The following is a 17103-nucleotide window of genomic DNA, read 5'->3' on the forward strand; positions in this document are numbered from 1 at the left end:
ATGCATAATTTGGGAATCTTTGTTCAAGATTCAAGATTCTTTTATAGTCATGTAATATACAGAAAATGTGATATTGCACAAAAAATTTCCTTTTGTCTACATAGAGGCAGACGAAGATTCACTACCAGCAAAAACTGCCCAGTGAAAGCAAAAGAGACTCCCTCCACAGTCACAAAGTTGACAGTGCAATGGTCCCATGGGTTGATTTCTCTGGTTCTCCTTCTCAAAATGGGGGTGATCTCCCCATTTTATGGTGCTCCGCACCAGTCTTCTGCTTCCCCGGAGTCTGCAACCTCCTCGTGGCTGCTGCCAAATATAGGTGTCACCATTTTGGGCCCAGACCCCACAGTCACAGGAATTTAAAATAATACACCGTTTAAAGACTGCAGTCGGACTGGGTGGTTGGACCCTGCGGGGAAGTGCTGTGTCTTCACTGCCATTGCAGACTCCTTACCTGCCTCATTCTGCCATCCTTTAAATAATCCAATGCAGAAAAGCAATTGCTGTGCCAGTGAGAGTACTGTACTTGGGCCAGGTACAGGTAGAAAGGGGTTCAGATTCATGGATCCCTGGGATCTCTTATGGGAAAGATATAACCTGTACAAAAGAATCAGGATGCACCTAAACTGGAGAGGATCCAGGTTAGCTGGACCTGCTGAAGAAGATTTAAACTAACTGGGAAGGTGGATGGGAACCAGAGTGTGAGGTCAGACGATGGAGCAGTTGGTGGAAAGGTAGATGCAATGTGCAGGAGACTGTGAGAAAGAATGGACAGTGGGTGGAGCGTAAATGCAGTCAGTTGGATCGGATGAAATGTGTGCTGATGTGCAAGAATGCAAGGAATATTAAGAATAAATGCAATGTACTTGGAGCATGCAAGGATAGAATTGGCTGATGCATGTTCCGAGCTTTAGAAATTCCAAAAAGAATAGGGAGGTAAAATGGGGGCGGGGGGGGGGGGGGGGAGTAACGTTGCTAATCAGGGATAGAATCACAGCTGCTGAAAGGGAGGACATTGTGGCGGGATCATCTACTGCGTCAGTGTGGTTAGAAGTCAGAAGCAGATTACTCTATTGGAACTATTCTGTTGCCCCCCCCCCCCCACCACCCCACCTCCTCCCAAAAGGCACCAGACCACTGAGGCGCAGATTTTGAAATGGTGCAAAAATAGCAGGATTGTGGTCAAAACTGACTGGCACCTCTGGCTTTACCCTACCCTCAATTTGGTCTATGTGTTGTCAGAGTCCAACGTGCTCATTGAACGAAGTGATAGGAGAAGGTATTCGATTTCACAATCAGTTTATTACATAGCACAAGAATAAAGCTTAACAGAGCTCTGGTTCAGTCGTTAGTTCATAGGTCACCTGCTCGGTGAGCTATTCCCCAAGACTGACTCCTACTGTCCAGTCTTTTCTGTTTATATAGATCAACATTGTTACACTGAACAAGAGTTGGCTTTCTTTGCTGGACTCCTTGCATAAGATTTATCTCAAGCAATTTTCTGCTCTGCAATTATCTATGATGTAGCCCTCCCATCTTAATCTCCCAGGCCAGAACATTCTGTTGTTTTAGTGTAACCTTGGGGTTGAAAGTATTTTCTCTCTTTGTATTTGGAGTCAGCAAATTCTACACATACTATACTCAGCCAACTTTTCTACATACTGTGGCTGTTACTTAATTGCATTAATATTTCCCCTAAACAGTATAATTGAAGTAGATAGTAAATTGTTACATAGTAATGGATTAATGAATACATAATGAATAGTACATAGGCATATTTTCCATGATTACAACCCCTTGGTTCCAACAATCTATTATTTGGTCAAGAACCTGGTCAGGTTCAGATCTCTCAGTAGGGGAGCATTTTGGAGACAGTGACCACAACACCCAGAGCTTTAGCGTAGCTATGGACAAATATAGGAGTAGACAGAGTGGTAGTGATCAACTAGGGAAGGGCTAATTGCATTGGGATTAGGCAGGAATTTGAGAGAATAAATTAGGAACAGGTGTTCTCAGGGAAAAGCACGGAATTAACGTGGAGGATGCTGGAAAGGCTTGTCCCAATGAGACAGGGATAAAGAAGGATGAAGAGAGGTGGGACAGCTGGTCAAATGGAAGAAGGAAACATTCAGAGAGCCATAGAACACTACAGCACAGAAAACAGGCCATTTGGCCCTTCAAGTCTGTTCCAAAACATTATTCCACTAGTCCCACTGACTTGCACCCATTCCATAACCCTCCAGACCTCTCCCATCCATATATCTAAAACTTAAGAGTGAGTCCACATTTACCATTATCAGACGGCAGCTCATTTCACGCTCCCACCTCTCTCTGAGTGAAGAAGTTCCCTCTAATGTTCCCCTAAACTTTTCCCCTTTCATCCTAAAGCCATTATAAGGTTGAGAAAGCAAAGGTCAGGAAGAGCTCATGAGATTAATATAGTATGTAGGAAGGAACTGAAGAAAGGACAGGAGAGCAAGAAGGATTAGGATGACTAGAGAGAGGGTAGGCCTGCTTAGTGATAAATGGGGGAACAAGTCCCTGGAGGGATAGGAGGTAGGTGAGGTCCTAAATGAATACTTTGCTTCAGTATTCAGCAGAGAGAGAGAGAGAGAGACATTGGTCAATGTGAGGTCAGTACTTATAGAACAAATGTATGTGCTGGAGCATGTGGAGGCTCAGAAAGAGGAAGTGTTAGATCTTCTTAAAAATATTTGGATGAATAAGTCCCTGGGACCAGACAAGATATACCTCATACCTCAGGTCTCTACAGGAAGCAAGGGAGGAGATTTCTCGGGTGTTGGTAATGATCTTTGCACTGTCCTTGACCACAGGAGAGGTCCAAAAGGATTGGAGAATTGCAAATGTAATCCCTCTTTCTTAAAAAAAGATAAGAGAGAGAATCCTGAGAGTTATGGATCAGTGAGTCTTACGTTAGTGTGGGCAAACTATTGGAAAGGGTTCTTTCGGACAGAATTTACAAACATTTAGGTAAGCATATTCTTCTCAGGGATACTGAGCATGTCTTTGTGAGAGGCAGGTCATGCCTCAGAAGCCTAATTGAGTTTTTTGAAGAGGTGATGAGAAAAATTGATGAAGGTAAAACAATGGTTGTGATGTAGATTTTAGTAAGGAATCAGCCAATGTCCCCTGTGGTTGACTCATTCAGAAATTGTGGCATGGGATACATGGAAACTTGGCTGTATAGATTTGGAATTGCCTTGCCTGCAAAAAGCATCGGGTGGTAGGAGATGAAACATATTCTGCCTGGAGGTTAGTGCTTAGCGGCATTCCATAAGGATTTGATCTGGGACCCCTGCTCTTTGTGATTTTTTTTTATAAATAACTTGATCAAACCAGTGGATGAGTTGGTCAGTAAGTTTGCAGATGACACAAAGGTTGGAGGTGTTATGGATAGTGTAGAAGATTGTCGTAGGTTACAACAGGATATGGACAGGATGCAGAGTTGGGCAGAGAAGTGGCAGATGGAGTTCAATTTGGAAGGTCAAACCTGAAGGAGAAGTATGTGGTTAATAGCAGAATTCTTAGCAGAAGAACAGAGAGATCTTGGGATAAAGGTCCATAGATCCTTCAAGGGTATCATGCAGGTTGTGAGGTTAGTTAAGATGGCTTACGATATGCTGGCCTTCATCAGTCAGAGGATTCTATTCAATATCCATGAGGTAATGTTGCAGCTCTACGAAACTCTGGTTAAACCACAAGAGGATATTGAGTTCAGTTCCGGTCCCCTCATTGTAGGAAGGATGTTAAAGCTTTGGAGAGGGTGGAAAAGAGGTTTACCAGGATGTTGCCTGGATTAGAGAACATATATGAAACAAGGTCATCCTTAGCCCCTGGTCTGAGAATCATCCCAGTTTCCCAAGCCACAGGAAATTACTTATGCACTGCACTGGCCTTTGACACGGGCTTAGGCATCAATTGCTGTGTATGTGGCCAATATTGTTCCCACTAATAATCTTTCTTTCTGGTGAAAACTTACAACATGCTGTTGTGCAGAGAGACCTGGGAGTGCATGGGCATGAATCACAAAAAGTTGGTTTGCAGGTGCAGCAGGAAATGAAGAAGGGAAACGGGATGTTGGCCTTCATTGCTAGAGGGATTGAATGGAAGAGCAGGGAAGTTCTGCTGCAGCTGTACGGAGTACTGGTGAGGTCATACCTGCATTACTGTGTGCAGTTCTGATTTCTCTTTTTGAGAAAGGATATACTGGCTTAGAATTAAGTGCAGAGGATGTTCACCAGCTTGATTCCAGAGGTGAAGAGGTTACCTTTTGAGCCACAATTGAGTAGCTTGGGACGATACTCATTGGAATTTAAAGAGATGAGGGGGGATTTTATGGAGGTATATAAAAATATGAAAGGAGCAAGTAAGATAGAAGCAGAGAGGTTGTTTCCATGGGTAGGTGAGGGCACAATGAGAGGACCCAGATTAGATTTGGGAAAGTAGACAGAGATAGGAGGATCTACTTCTCCCAGAGAGGAGTGAATCTGTGGAATTATCTTCCCAAGGAGGCATTATATAGGCTTCCTTATTGAATGTAGTTAAGACACAGTTAGATAGATTTTTGAAATATAAAGGGATTAAGAATTATGGCGAATGGGCAAGTAAGTGGATCTGACTCCATGGCTAGAGTAGCCTGTCTGATGGAATGGTATAGCAGGCTTGATGGGCTAGATGACCTCCTCCTCCTGTTTCTGTTCCTTATGATTTTTCCCCTATTTTGATTCTGTCTCTTTCCTATATTTTTAGGAGGGAAATCCACAAACTGGGAAGGTGGTATCCGAGTTCCTGGTCTTCTCCGATGGCCTGGGGTCTTGACACCAGGCAAGAGAGTTGATGGGCCAACGAGCAACATGGACATCTTCCCAATGGTCGTCAACCTGGCTCAAGGCACAATGCCAAGTGACCGGTAAGGAGGTAGCCTAGTTGGAGGGAGGGGAGAGGTGCAGACTGTCAACAATAAGGGTTGGGTTGGAGATGGCATTTGTTGTGGAAAGTGATTATTGTAGACAGGAAGTAGCACAGAACTCATTGGGCCAATCTGTCTCCTGTAACCATGGACATTGTATCAACTGATCATAAATAGAGGACAATGATTTGTTATTACATCCAGAGGTACACAATGAAATCAACATGCTAGTCATTTGGGAAAACATGTATATAAGTTCTTTTTTTTTAAAAAAAGCCAAACATTCACACCTCTTTCTTGACTAAGTCAGGAAGATGAGCAAATCTCATCCATCTCTGCCAAAAATCATGGACCATTGCACTGTCAACTTTATTTGGGAATTCCTCAAGTTCACAAAGGTGCCCAGTTGTAACAGGGACTTGACCCATGTCCACCCAGTACTGTTTGCCAGTGCCATATGATGGCAAACTCGTGCTTACTATTGAACTCTTGGCTGAATGGTGCACTAACAACAACCTTGCAATCAATGTTACCATAAACAAGGAGCTGATTGTTGACTTCAAGAAGGGAGAGACAGAAGTGAACATTGGGGGATCAGAGGTGAGCAATTTTAGATTTTTGAGAGTCGCTATCTCGGAGAATCTTTCCTGGACCCAGCACACCAGTGTCATGGTGGAGAAAGCACATCATGCTTCTTCTTCCTCAACAGTTTGCGCGGATTCAGTATGACCTCGAAAATCTAGGTGAACATCTACAGCTTTGTAGGGGAAAGTGCGCTGACCGGCTGCATCATGGCCTGGTATGGGGGCACCAAAACATCTGAGTGGAAAGCCCTGCAGAAGATAATGGACACCACCAAGCACGTCACACAGAAAAACTCTCCCCGCCATTGAGAAAACCAACACGGAATGCTGCCATTCGAGAGCAGCAACAATCATCAAGGACTCCCACCACCCAGGATTTGGCCTGTGCTCACTGCTGCCATCAGGTAAGAGGTACAAGTGCCACAAGGCTTGAACCACAAGGTTCAGAAACGGTTGCTACCTTTCCACCATCAGATTCCTAAACAACAATCAGGGACTCATTTTAGGACTCTTACTTTGTGCATTATTTATTACTAAATATTTTTTTCTGTTTATATTTTTTTTACATTTCGCTCTTTTGTATACATATCTTTGGTACTTCTTTTGCACTACCAGTAAGTAGAAATTCTGCCTGGCCCCCAGGAAAAGGAATCTCAGAGTTGTATGTGAAGTCATGTATGTACACTAACAATAAATCTGAACTTGAAAGTTTTTGAACTTTGTAGGCAATATTGATCAAATTAACCACATTATCATCCAGATCACTGGTATAGGTGACAAACAGCAGTGGTCCCAGCACCAATCCTTGAGCACACTACTATTCACAGGCCTTCACTTGGAGAGGCAATTATCCACTACAATTCTCTGTCTTCAACCATAAAGCCAAAGTCCAATCCAATTTACTACCTCACCATGAACACCTAATGACTAAACCTTCCTAGCTCATCAAAAGCTTTACGAAAGTCTATTTAGACAACATCCACGGCCTTTCCTTCATGAACTTCCCTGGTAACCTCTTTGAAAAACTCAACCTTCCTTGCACAAAACCATGCCGACTCTCCCTAATGTGTCCCTGTCTCTTCAAATACTTGTGTATCCGATCTCTTAGAACACCTTCCAGTTTTTAAATTTTTCTTCCCAACTGTCCTCCCTCCCAAAAAAAAGGAAAGAACACATATACATATATAATATTGTTAGCATATTACATATTCATTGATTGGTCTCTAATTGTGAAGGGTGGGTAAGGTGGAACAGGTGGATGGAAATTTATTCATAAAATCCATATATGGTTTCCAAATATTATAAAAATTTTCAACTCGATTCCTTAAACTATGTTATTTTTTTCTAAAGATATACAATTTTACATTTCACTATGCCATGTACTACATTTTCGGTTTCCCATGTTATTGCGATACATTTCTTCACAGTCGCTATTGCTACACTTAAAAATTTCTTTTGACATTTATCCAATATTCAACTTTAAATCCTTTTCATATATATTCCCAAATAAAAATGTTCTTGGATCCTTCTATCTTCATAATTTGTCCTAGTAAAACACTCAAATTATTCCATAACCTTTCCACTTTTTCACAAGACCATACTGCACGCAAAAAAACAGTCCCTATTTCTTTTGTACATTGAAACACTTATTGGAATAATTAGAATTAAGTCCACTTAATTTTTGTGGAGTATAATATAATTGATGGAGAAAATTATATTGGACCATTTGGAATCTGGCATTAACTGTATTCATAACACTTTTTAATTTTATTTATTAATCATGATAAATTATACAATAAAAAATACAAATAAAGAAAAACATAATACATACATTGTGTTTTTTTAAATATACCCCCCCTACCCTAACCCACCCACCCCCCTCTAAACTACCCCAAAAAGGAAAAGAAAGGAAAGCAACATAACAAAACTCTCAATCAGTTGTTTGCCATGGTTTGGAGCAATACCATCAATGCGTGGGAAGAAAATTAATAATTCACCTCAGTATATTCCAAATAAGGGCTCCAAGTTTTAACAAAAAAAGAATAATTATTATGTAAATTATATGTTATCTTTTCCAACGGAATACAAGATCTCATTTCTAAATGCCATCGCTGAATGCACAAATTAGTCTCATTCTTCCAATTAATTGCCAAACATTTTCTAGCCACAGCTAAAGCCAATCTCAAAAAAGCAATTTGAATTTTTTTTTAATTTTAACTCCAAACTCAATTTCTTTATATAACCCAATAAAAATACTAAAGGATCAAGTGGAATTTTCAATTTAAAAATAGCTCCTAAGAGTTCCTTAAATCTTACCACACAAAGCTGGGTGGCATTGTAAGAGGCTGTTAAGAGTGTGCAGGGTGACTTGGACAGGTTGGGTGAGTGGCCAAATGCATGGCAGATGCAATATAATGAGGATAAGTGTGTGGCTGTCCACTTTGGAGGAAAGAATGGGAGGGCTGAGTACTATCTTAATGGTATCCAATTAGGAAAAGGGGAGATGCAAAGAGACTTGGGTGTTGCTGTGCATCAGTCATTAAAAGTGGGCAGGCAGGTGCAGCAAGCAGTAAAAAAGGCGAATGGTATGTTGGCGTTCATATCAAGAGGATTCGAGTTCAGGAACAGAGAGGTATTGATGCAGTTGTATAGGGCCTTGGTGAGACCTCACCTGGAGTATTATGTTCAGTTTTGGTCTCCTTATCTGAGGAAGGACACCATTGCCATGGAGAGAGTGCAGAAAAGGTTGACCAGATTGACGCCAGGGATGGCGGGACTTGCATATGAAGAAAGGCTAGAACGACTGGGCTTGTACTCACTGGAGTTTAGACGATTAAGAGGAGATTTAATAGAAACATTCAAAATTCTTAAGGGATTTGACAGGCTAGATGCAGGAAGATTATTCCCAGTGTTGAGCAAGTCTAGAACCAGGGGTCACAGTTTAAGGATAAAGGGAAAATCCTTTAGGACTGAGATGAGGAAGAATTTTTTCACTCAGAGGGTGGTGAATTTATGGAATTCTCTGCCACAGGAAGTGATTGAGGCCGGTTCCATAGCTTTATTTAAGAGAGAATTAGATTTAGTACTTGTGACTAGGGGGATCAGGGGTATGGAGGGTACTGAGTGGATGATCAACCATGATCAAAATGAATGGCGGTGTAGGCTTGAAGGGCCAAATGGCCTCCTCCTACACCTATTTTCTGTGTTTCTACTCCAAAAAGGTTTCACCATCTCACATAGCCAAGTAGAATATAAAAAAGAACCAACTTCCTTATGACATCTAAAACATAAATCAGAAGAAATGAATTTATATTTATTTAATTTCTCCAGGGTTAAATATAATTGATGAAATGTGGCGGCGCACATCCTCATGGCGAACCGGCCCCGCTTGTATTGCCACGTGGCGGGGCAGCCATGGGGAAATGGCATCGTCAGAGGTTTCTCTCGGACTCCAACCTCCCTTCCAGCGCGCACCCTGGGCAGCGATTATGACGTCACAATATTCCAGGTGACTGAGCTCCTGCTGCCCTTAAAGGGGCGAGCTGAATTTGAATAAAAGCAGTCATTAACGACCCTCAACATGGTGGGTGTGTCTCGCTCACTGCTCACACCGCCAAAAAGAAAATTATAATGAACCAATGTAGACCGTACATTTACAATTTTAGTCATACTATCCTTGCATAGATTCATCCAATCATCCTGAGAGATAAATATGGATAAATCTTTTTCCCACTTTAATATAGATTTATAAACATCTGACTTAAGCATTTAGTTCTGCAATAAAGCATACATCTCAGATATAAATCCTTTCTTACCACCATCAGTCAGGAAAATTTCAAATTTAGACCACCTGGGTACCCATAACGTACGCCCAAAATTATCCAACAATAGAGCTTTAATTTGAAAATAAGAAAAAAGAGAATTCAAAGAAATTTCATATTTCTCTTAAAATAAAATAAAATATCTGCTTCATAACAATCTTCTACTAATTTAAATCCTTTCTGATCCCACAACTTCAAAAGATGAAATGTAAAAGGAAAAAGCTTATTTGGAAACAAGGGAGTTTTACCCAAATTTTTTTTAATTCCATAATTCCATTAAATGTTTCAACACAGGAAAATTATAATTACTTAATAACTGAGAATTCCATCCATAAATATCTATAAAAATCCATCTTCTCACCAATCTGAGATAATTCAATATTAGCCCATATTGAAGGTTTATCCATTTTAAACATCCTGTTAATAAATTTCAGCTGGGCTGATTCATAATAATTCTGAAAATTAGGAAGTTGTAAACCTCCTAATGCATACTTCCAAAGTTAATTTCTGTTATGAAATTCAATATTAGCCCATATCGAAGGTTTATCCATTTTAAACATCCTGTTAATAAATTTCAGCTGGGCTGATTCATAATAATTCTGAAGATTAGGAAGTTGTAAACCTCCTAATGCATACTTCCAAGTTAATTTCTGTTATGAAATTCAATATTAGCCCATATCGAAGGTTTATCCATTTTAAACATCCTGTTAATAAATTTCAGCTGGGCTGATTCATAATAATTCTGAAAATTAGGAAGTTGTAAACCTCCTAATGCATACTTCCAAGTTAATTTCTGTTATGAAATTCAATATTAGCCCATAGCGAAGGTTTATCCATTTTAAACATCCTGTTAATAAATTTCAGCTGGGCTGATTCATAATAATTCTGAAAATTAGGAAGTTGTAAACCTCCTAATGCATACTTCCAAGTTAATTTCTGTTATGAAATTCAATATTAGCCCATATCGAAGGTTTATCCATTTTAAACATCCTGTTAAGAAATTTCAGCTGGGTTGTTTCATAATAATTCTGAAAATTAGGAAGTTGTAAACCTCCTAATGCATACTTCCAAAGTTAATTTCTGTAATGACACCCTTACCATTTTATCTTTCCTCTTCACCAAAGCATTCAGATCTTTAGAAAAAAATTGAGGAATCTTGCAAGGAATAGATTGAAAAAGATATTGAATTCGAGGAAAGATATAATTAACATGTCCTATTAATTTTATAGGTAAATCTTTCCACCAATTCAAATCATATTTAAGTTTAGACAGTGAAGGTAGGTAATTCTGTTCATATAAATGATTATAATTACTATCTTTCTTAATACCTCAATATTTAATCTGACCTGACCACTTAAATTTGACAATATGGCTGCACAGAGAATAATCCTTTAAATCTAAGGGCATAATTTCACTCTTTTCCCAGTTAATTTTATAACCTGATACTTCACCATACTGCACCAATCTATCATGCAGACTCCCCAAAGATTTCAAAGGTTGTGTTAAATATATCAAAAAGTCATCTGCAAACAAATTTATTTTATGTTCAGCTGCTTTCACCTTAATGCCTTTAATATAACTTATCTTGTCCCATAATCTGAGCCAAAGGTTCAATAACCAATGCAAATAGATCTAGTGACAAAGGACAGCCTTGCCTCGTCAATCTGAATAACATAAAAGGTGAAGATACCTGTCCATTCGTCACAACTCTAGGGGTAGGTCTTCTATATAAAGCCTTAATCCAACCAATAAAAAAAAGGCCCAAAATTAAATTTCAAAAACTTTAAATAAAAAAAACCTCCATTCCACTCTATCAGAGGCCTTCTCTGCATTGAGAGAAATAACCATTGGTTGGTCAGATCGCTGCCCAGAGACATAAATTAAAGAAATCAACTTTACAATATTGTCTGCTGAATATCGATTTTTAATAAAACCTGCTTGATCTACATGAATTAAATCTGGTAAATATTTAGCTAATCTATTAGCTAGAATTTGGCAACAATTTTATAATCTATATTCAATAAAGAAATAGATCTATAAGACCTTGCTTTTAATGGGTTCCTATCATTCTTATGAATAACTGTAATAATTGCTTTAAAAAAGGAATCCGGAAAAGAAGAAATCTCTGTCGCCTGTTTCAATACATCTATCAATAAATGAATTAACAAGTCCTGAAATTCTTTATAAAATTCAGAAATAAAACCATCATCTCCTGGAGACTTCCCACTAGGCATAGATCAAAGTGCATCCATCACTTCTTTAACACCTAAGGAAGCATCTAAATCCTTGATATTCTTATCCTTCAAAAAAGATAAAGCTAAATCAAATTTTAAAATATTATCAATTTTTGCTTCAAGTTCCAACACTTCAGAAGTATACAATTTTTCATAAATTTTACAAAACTCATGATTAATTTCCTGAGGTCTATATGTAATCATTGAATCATGTCTAATACCATTTAATGTTCTAGAAGCTTGCTCCATTTTTAATTGCCAAGCTACGATTTTATGAGCTCTCTCACCCAACTCATAATAACGCTGTTTAGTTCTCTATAATAATTTCTCAAATTTATAAGTTTGTAATGAATTACACCATTGTTTCATATTAACTAAATGTGCTTTCTTAACTTCAATGAAATTTCATTGCAAATCCTTTTCCAAAATTTCTATCTCCTTCTCCAATTTACTAACCTCAGCCATATGTTGTTTCTTAATTTTAGCAGTATAACTAATAATTTGTCCCCGTAAGTAAGCTTTTAAGGCATCCCAAAAAACATCCACTGAATCTATATTTACTTTCAATAAAAGCTGTATTTGTTCCCATAAATTTACATAATTCAGGATTTTTCAACAATAAAGAATTAAATTTCCAACTATAAACATTCTCAATTCACATAATTAATAACAAAGAATGGCCCAGACAAAATTCTGCTCATATTCAGCCTTCAAAACTTGAACTTGTAATTGTGCTGATACAAAAAATAAATCTATTCTAAAATAATAATCATGACAGAATGAATAAAATGAAAAATCTTTCAAGAACACTTTTTTGACCTAGTTTTGATCACGTTTCCTCTTGAATTTGTATATTAAATCTTTCTCCCATCGCATTTTTGATTTATATAAATCTTTTTTCCTTGTAGTTTCTTGTAATTTTATATACATATTAGTAATAAATTTCTTGACCATAAATGTATCTGTTATTATATCTTCAAATTGACTTTGTTGTGGAAGACTCCAATCTGTTCCAAATTTCGTTTTTAAATACAATTTTAACTGATAATATGCAAAGATTGTATTGTTTTGTATATTTTAGAATGATCCAAAGCACAATCTTTTATTCTCCGTATACCTTTACTGTACCAATTATTAAATAAAGAATTACTCAAAATAAAAGGAAGAAGTTGATTTTGGTTTAACAATATTTTTGGTAGTTGATAGTTTCTATGGAGTTCTCTCTCCATGTCAATTCCATTCCATATTTTAAATATATGATTTAAAACTAATATCTCCTTAATCCCTTTAAATGATTCACTATTCCATTTATATAAAATTTGTTCTGGGTTAGATTCTCCAATGTCATTCATTTCGATCTGAACCCAAGTTGTTTTTTCACCACTTTGATAACAGGAGGGCAAGAATTTAAATTGAGGCTGCTTTAAAATAATTCTTAAAATTTGGTAATCTTAGTCCACCCTGATCAAATTTTCACGTTAATTTTTCTAGACCAACTCTTGACATCTTACCTTTCCAAATAAATTCTCATATAATTTTATTCAAACTTTGAAAAAATGATTCAAGTGCATGAATGGGTGGCGATTGAAATAAATATTGTATTCTGAGAAAAATATTCATTTTATATAATTCAACAATCCTATTAGCATCATTGGTAAATTTTTCCATCTTCTCAATTCTTCTATCTTTTTTAATAATGGTAGATAATTTAACTTAAACAAACTATTTATATTTCTATTAATTTTTATTCCTAAATATTTGATTGTGTCATTTTTCCACTTAAATTTTATCATTCTTTTACACTGAAAATAATCCATATCTACCATAGGCATCACCTCACTTTTATCGATATTAATTTTATAACCCAAAACTAATCCCTACTCTTTTAATCTCTGATTCAATTTATTAAATGATATTTCTGGTTTTGTTAAATAAACTATAACATCATCTGCAAATAGGCTAATTTTATGTTCTTTATTTCCTACTTCAAATCCCTTAATTTCTCTATCAGTTCTAATTATTTCTGCCAATAGTTCTATTGCTAATGCAAAAAGAAAGGGTGATAATGGGCAACCTTGTCTAGAACACCTTTCTAACAAAGAATGTTTTGAAAACCTTTGCTTCTGTCTGGTCATGTAATGCCTTTATCCAATTTATAAAAGTATTTGAGATTTCAAAAGCATTAAATGTTTGAAATAAAATGTCCCATTCCAACCTGTCAAAGGCTTTCTCTGCATCTAGCACAACCGCCACCGCTGCGATCTTTCTATTTTGCGCTATATTTATCAAACTTAAAAAAATTTATTATATTGTCTGTTTCTCTTCCATTTTTAATAAAACCAGTTTGATCCATATTTATTAATTTTGGTAAAAATTCAACAAGCCTAATAGCTAATAATTTTGATACAATTTTATAATCTGTATTCAATAGTGATATAAGTCTATATGAAGAAGGTTGTAAACAATCTTTCCCTTTCTTCAGAATTACTGTTATTAGCGCTGTTTTAAATGATTCTGGAAAATCATGTACTTCTTTCATTTGGTCTAAAACCTCCATTAAAACAGGTATTAATAACTCCTTAAAATCTTTATAAAACTCTGGTGGAAAACCATCCTCACCCGGTGCTGTATTATTCTGTAAAGACATTAGGGTCTCATAAACTTCTATTTCAGAAAAATTATTAAACATCCTTAACTTTTCATTCTCTTTTAGCATAGGCAATTTAACTTGTCTCAAATACTCTTTTATTTTGTTGTTACCATTCAAATATTCTGAATGATAAAGATTAGCATAAAATTCCTTAAAATTATCATTTATTTCCTGTGGTTTATGTAATCTGGCCTGTAGGTTTTTTTAATTGCAGTTATTGTTCTAGAAATTTGTTCTGTTTTTATTGACTTTCACCCAACTCATAATATTTTTGTTGCAATCTCATTATATCTCTTTCCATTTTATAAGTCTGTATTGTATTAAATCTTAATTTTCTAGACTCTAACAGTTTTCTCTTCTCATCGTTTTGAACTTGTATTTCCTTCTCCAATTTCATTATTTCTTTATCTAACTGGTCTACTTCTTTCATATATTCTTTCTTTAGTTTTCAAATATAATTTGACGTCTTAAACATGCCTTCATAGAGTCCCATATTGTAAACTTACTTGTTACTGGATCTTTATTAATTTCATTAAAAAATGTTATCTGCTATCCCATATAATCACAAAATTTTTTTTTCCTTCAAATAAAGTTGTATTTAACCTCTATCTATAGCCTATCTTTTATTCTTCTTCTAATAAAATTAACAAAACTAAAGGTGAATGATCTGATAAAACTCATGCTTGATATTCCACCCTTTGTACTCTATGTTGAATTTGTGTAGAAATTAGAAACATATCTATTTGTGACTATGTTTTGTATTGAAATGAATAAAAGAAATAATTCTTTTCATTTGGATGAGTTCTTCTCCAAATATCCACTAGATCCATATCTTTCATTAAACCTACTACTATTTTTGCTACTTCATTTTTCATCGCTTGATCTCCTGATCTATCAACTTTAGGGTCTAAAGCAAAATTAAAATCTCCCCCAATATAACTTTTCCCTTGGCATTTGATAATTGCATAAAAAGACACTGTTTGCATCCGGTACCGCACGGATGGCAGTCTCTTCAATCTGAGCTCACATCAAGACACAAGAGCAACTTGTCCGTGAACTACTCTTTGCAGACGATGCCGCTTTAGTTGCCCATTCAGAGCCAGCTGTTCAGCGCTTGACGTCCTGTTTTGCGGAAACTGCCAAAATATTTGGCCTGGAAGTCAGCCTGAAGAAAACTGAAGTCCTCCATCAGCCAGCTCCCCACCATGACTACCAGCCCCCCCACATCTCCATCGGGCACACAAAACTCAAAACGGTCAACCAGTTTACCTATCTCGGCTGCACCATTTCATCAGATGCAAGGATCGACAACGAGATAGACAGCAGACTCGCCAAGGCAAATTGCGCCTTTGGAAGACTACACAAAAGAGTCTGGAAAAACAACCAACTGAAAAACCTCACAAGGATTAGCGTATACAGAGCCGTTGTCATACCCACACAACATGTTCAGCTCCAAATCATGGGTCCTCTACCGGCATCACCTACGGCTCCTAGAACATTTCTACCAGCGTTGTCTCTGCTCCATCCTCAACATTCATTGGAGCGACTTCATCACTAACATCGAAGTACTCGAGATGGCAGAGGCCGACAGCATCGAATCCACGCTGCTGAAGATCAAACTGCGCTGGGTAGGTCACGTCTCCAGAATGGAGAACCATCGCCTTCCCAAGATCGTGTTATATGGCGAACTTTCCACTGGCCACCGAGACAGAGGTGCACCACAGAAGAGGTACAAGGACTGCCTAAAGAAATCTCTTGGTACCTGCCCCATTGACCACCGCCAGTGGGCTGATCTCGCCTCAAACCGTGCATCTTGGCGCCTCACAGTTCGGCGGGCAGCAACCTCCTTTGAAGAAGACCGCAGAGCCCACCTCACTGACAAAAGACAAAGGAGGGAAAACCCAACACCCAACCCCAACCAACCAATTTTCCCTTGCAACCGCTGCAACCGTGTCTGCCTGTCCCGCATCGGACTTGTCAGCCACAAACGAGCTTGCAGCTGACGTGGACATTACCCCTCCATTAATCTTCATCCACAAAGCCAAGCCAAAGAAGAAAAACATCTTGTATAAATTTACCATCATCTACATTTGGTTCGTACACATTCATTAAGGTCCATTGTTCCGAGTAAATCTATCAATTTACCATAACAAATCTTCCAGCTAGTTTCTAATATTTTTACTGGTAATTTTTTGTTTATCAATATTGTTGTACCTCTGGCCTTAGAATTAAATGATGATGCTATTACAGTTCCTACCCAGTCTCTTTTTAACTTTTTATGTTCTTTTTCTGTCAAATGCATTTCTTGTAAAATGGCAATATCTTGTTTAGTTTTTTTTCATATATACGAATAATTTTTTCCACTTTATTTGGTTCTGTCTCCCATTAATATTAATACTAATAAAATTCAACTTTTCAGCCATTAACTCTTCCACTAAATCTATTAACCATCCATCTTTCCACTCCCATTCCTCTCACATTTAAAACACTAATAGTATATTTCATAATATAATTATTATATTTAGGTGTATTAAGAAAGAAAAAGAAAGGAAACACAGAAAAAGATAGACCCCCCCCCCCACCAAAGGCGTACATTATTAATAATACATCCTCACACCCCTGATCTATAGGAGTTGTAGTCAAAACCAAATCCATTTGCATGACTCCACAGAAGCTAGACTCATACTCCCAACTGACACCCCCCGAAATATTACACTGTCCCTTCTTGCCTCAGATCCATTCAATCTCTATAAATGAGCAATTTTAACTTATTTATAGATCTTATGAGTAAGAACTTTCCTCCCCTGTCTTCTCTTCCTCACTCTCTCTCTCTCTCTCTATCTCTCCCTCCCTCTCTCTCCCCCTCTCTCTCTCTCTCTATCTA

General features: G+C 37.4%; 1 protein-coding gene across 9 annotated transcripts in view; it reads left to right on the forward strand.

The window, feature by feature from the left end:
- The window catches only part of sts (steroid sulfatase (microsomal), isozyme S), a 164002-nt gene that overhangs the window by 111113 nt on the left and 35786 nt on the right, over positions 1–17103 (forward strand). For all 9 annotated transcript variants that reach the window (XM_069892066.1, XM_069892068.1, XM_069892067.1 and 6 more), the window contains one exon: positions 4771–4930. In XM_069892066.1, coding sequence (XP_069748167.1) covers positions 4771–4930 — 160 coding nt within the window. The remainder of the gene's footprint in view (positions 1–4770; positions 4931–17103) is intronic.

Source organism: Narcine bancroftii, chromosome 7, assembly GCF_036971445.1.
Source record: "Narcine bancroftii isolate sNarBan1 chromosome 7, sNarBan1.hap1, whole genome shotgun sequence".
In the NCBI taxonomy this organism is placed as follows: Eukaryota; Metazoa; Chordata; class Chondrichthyes; order Torpediniformes; family Narcinidae; genus Narcine; species Narcine bancroftii.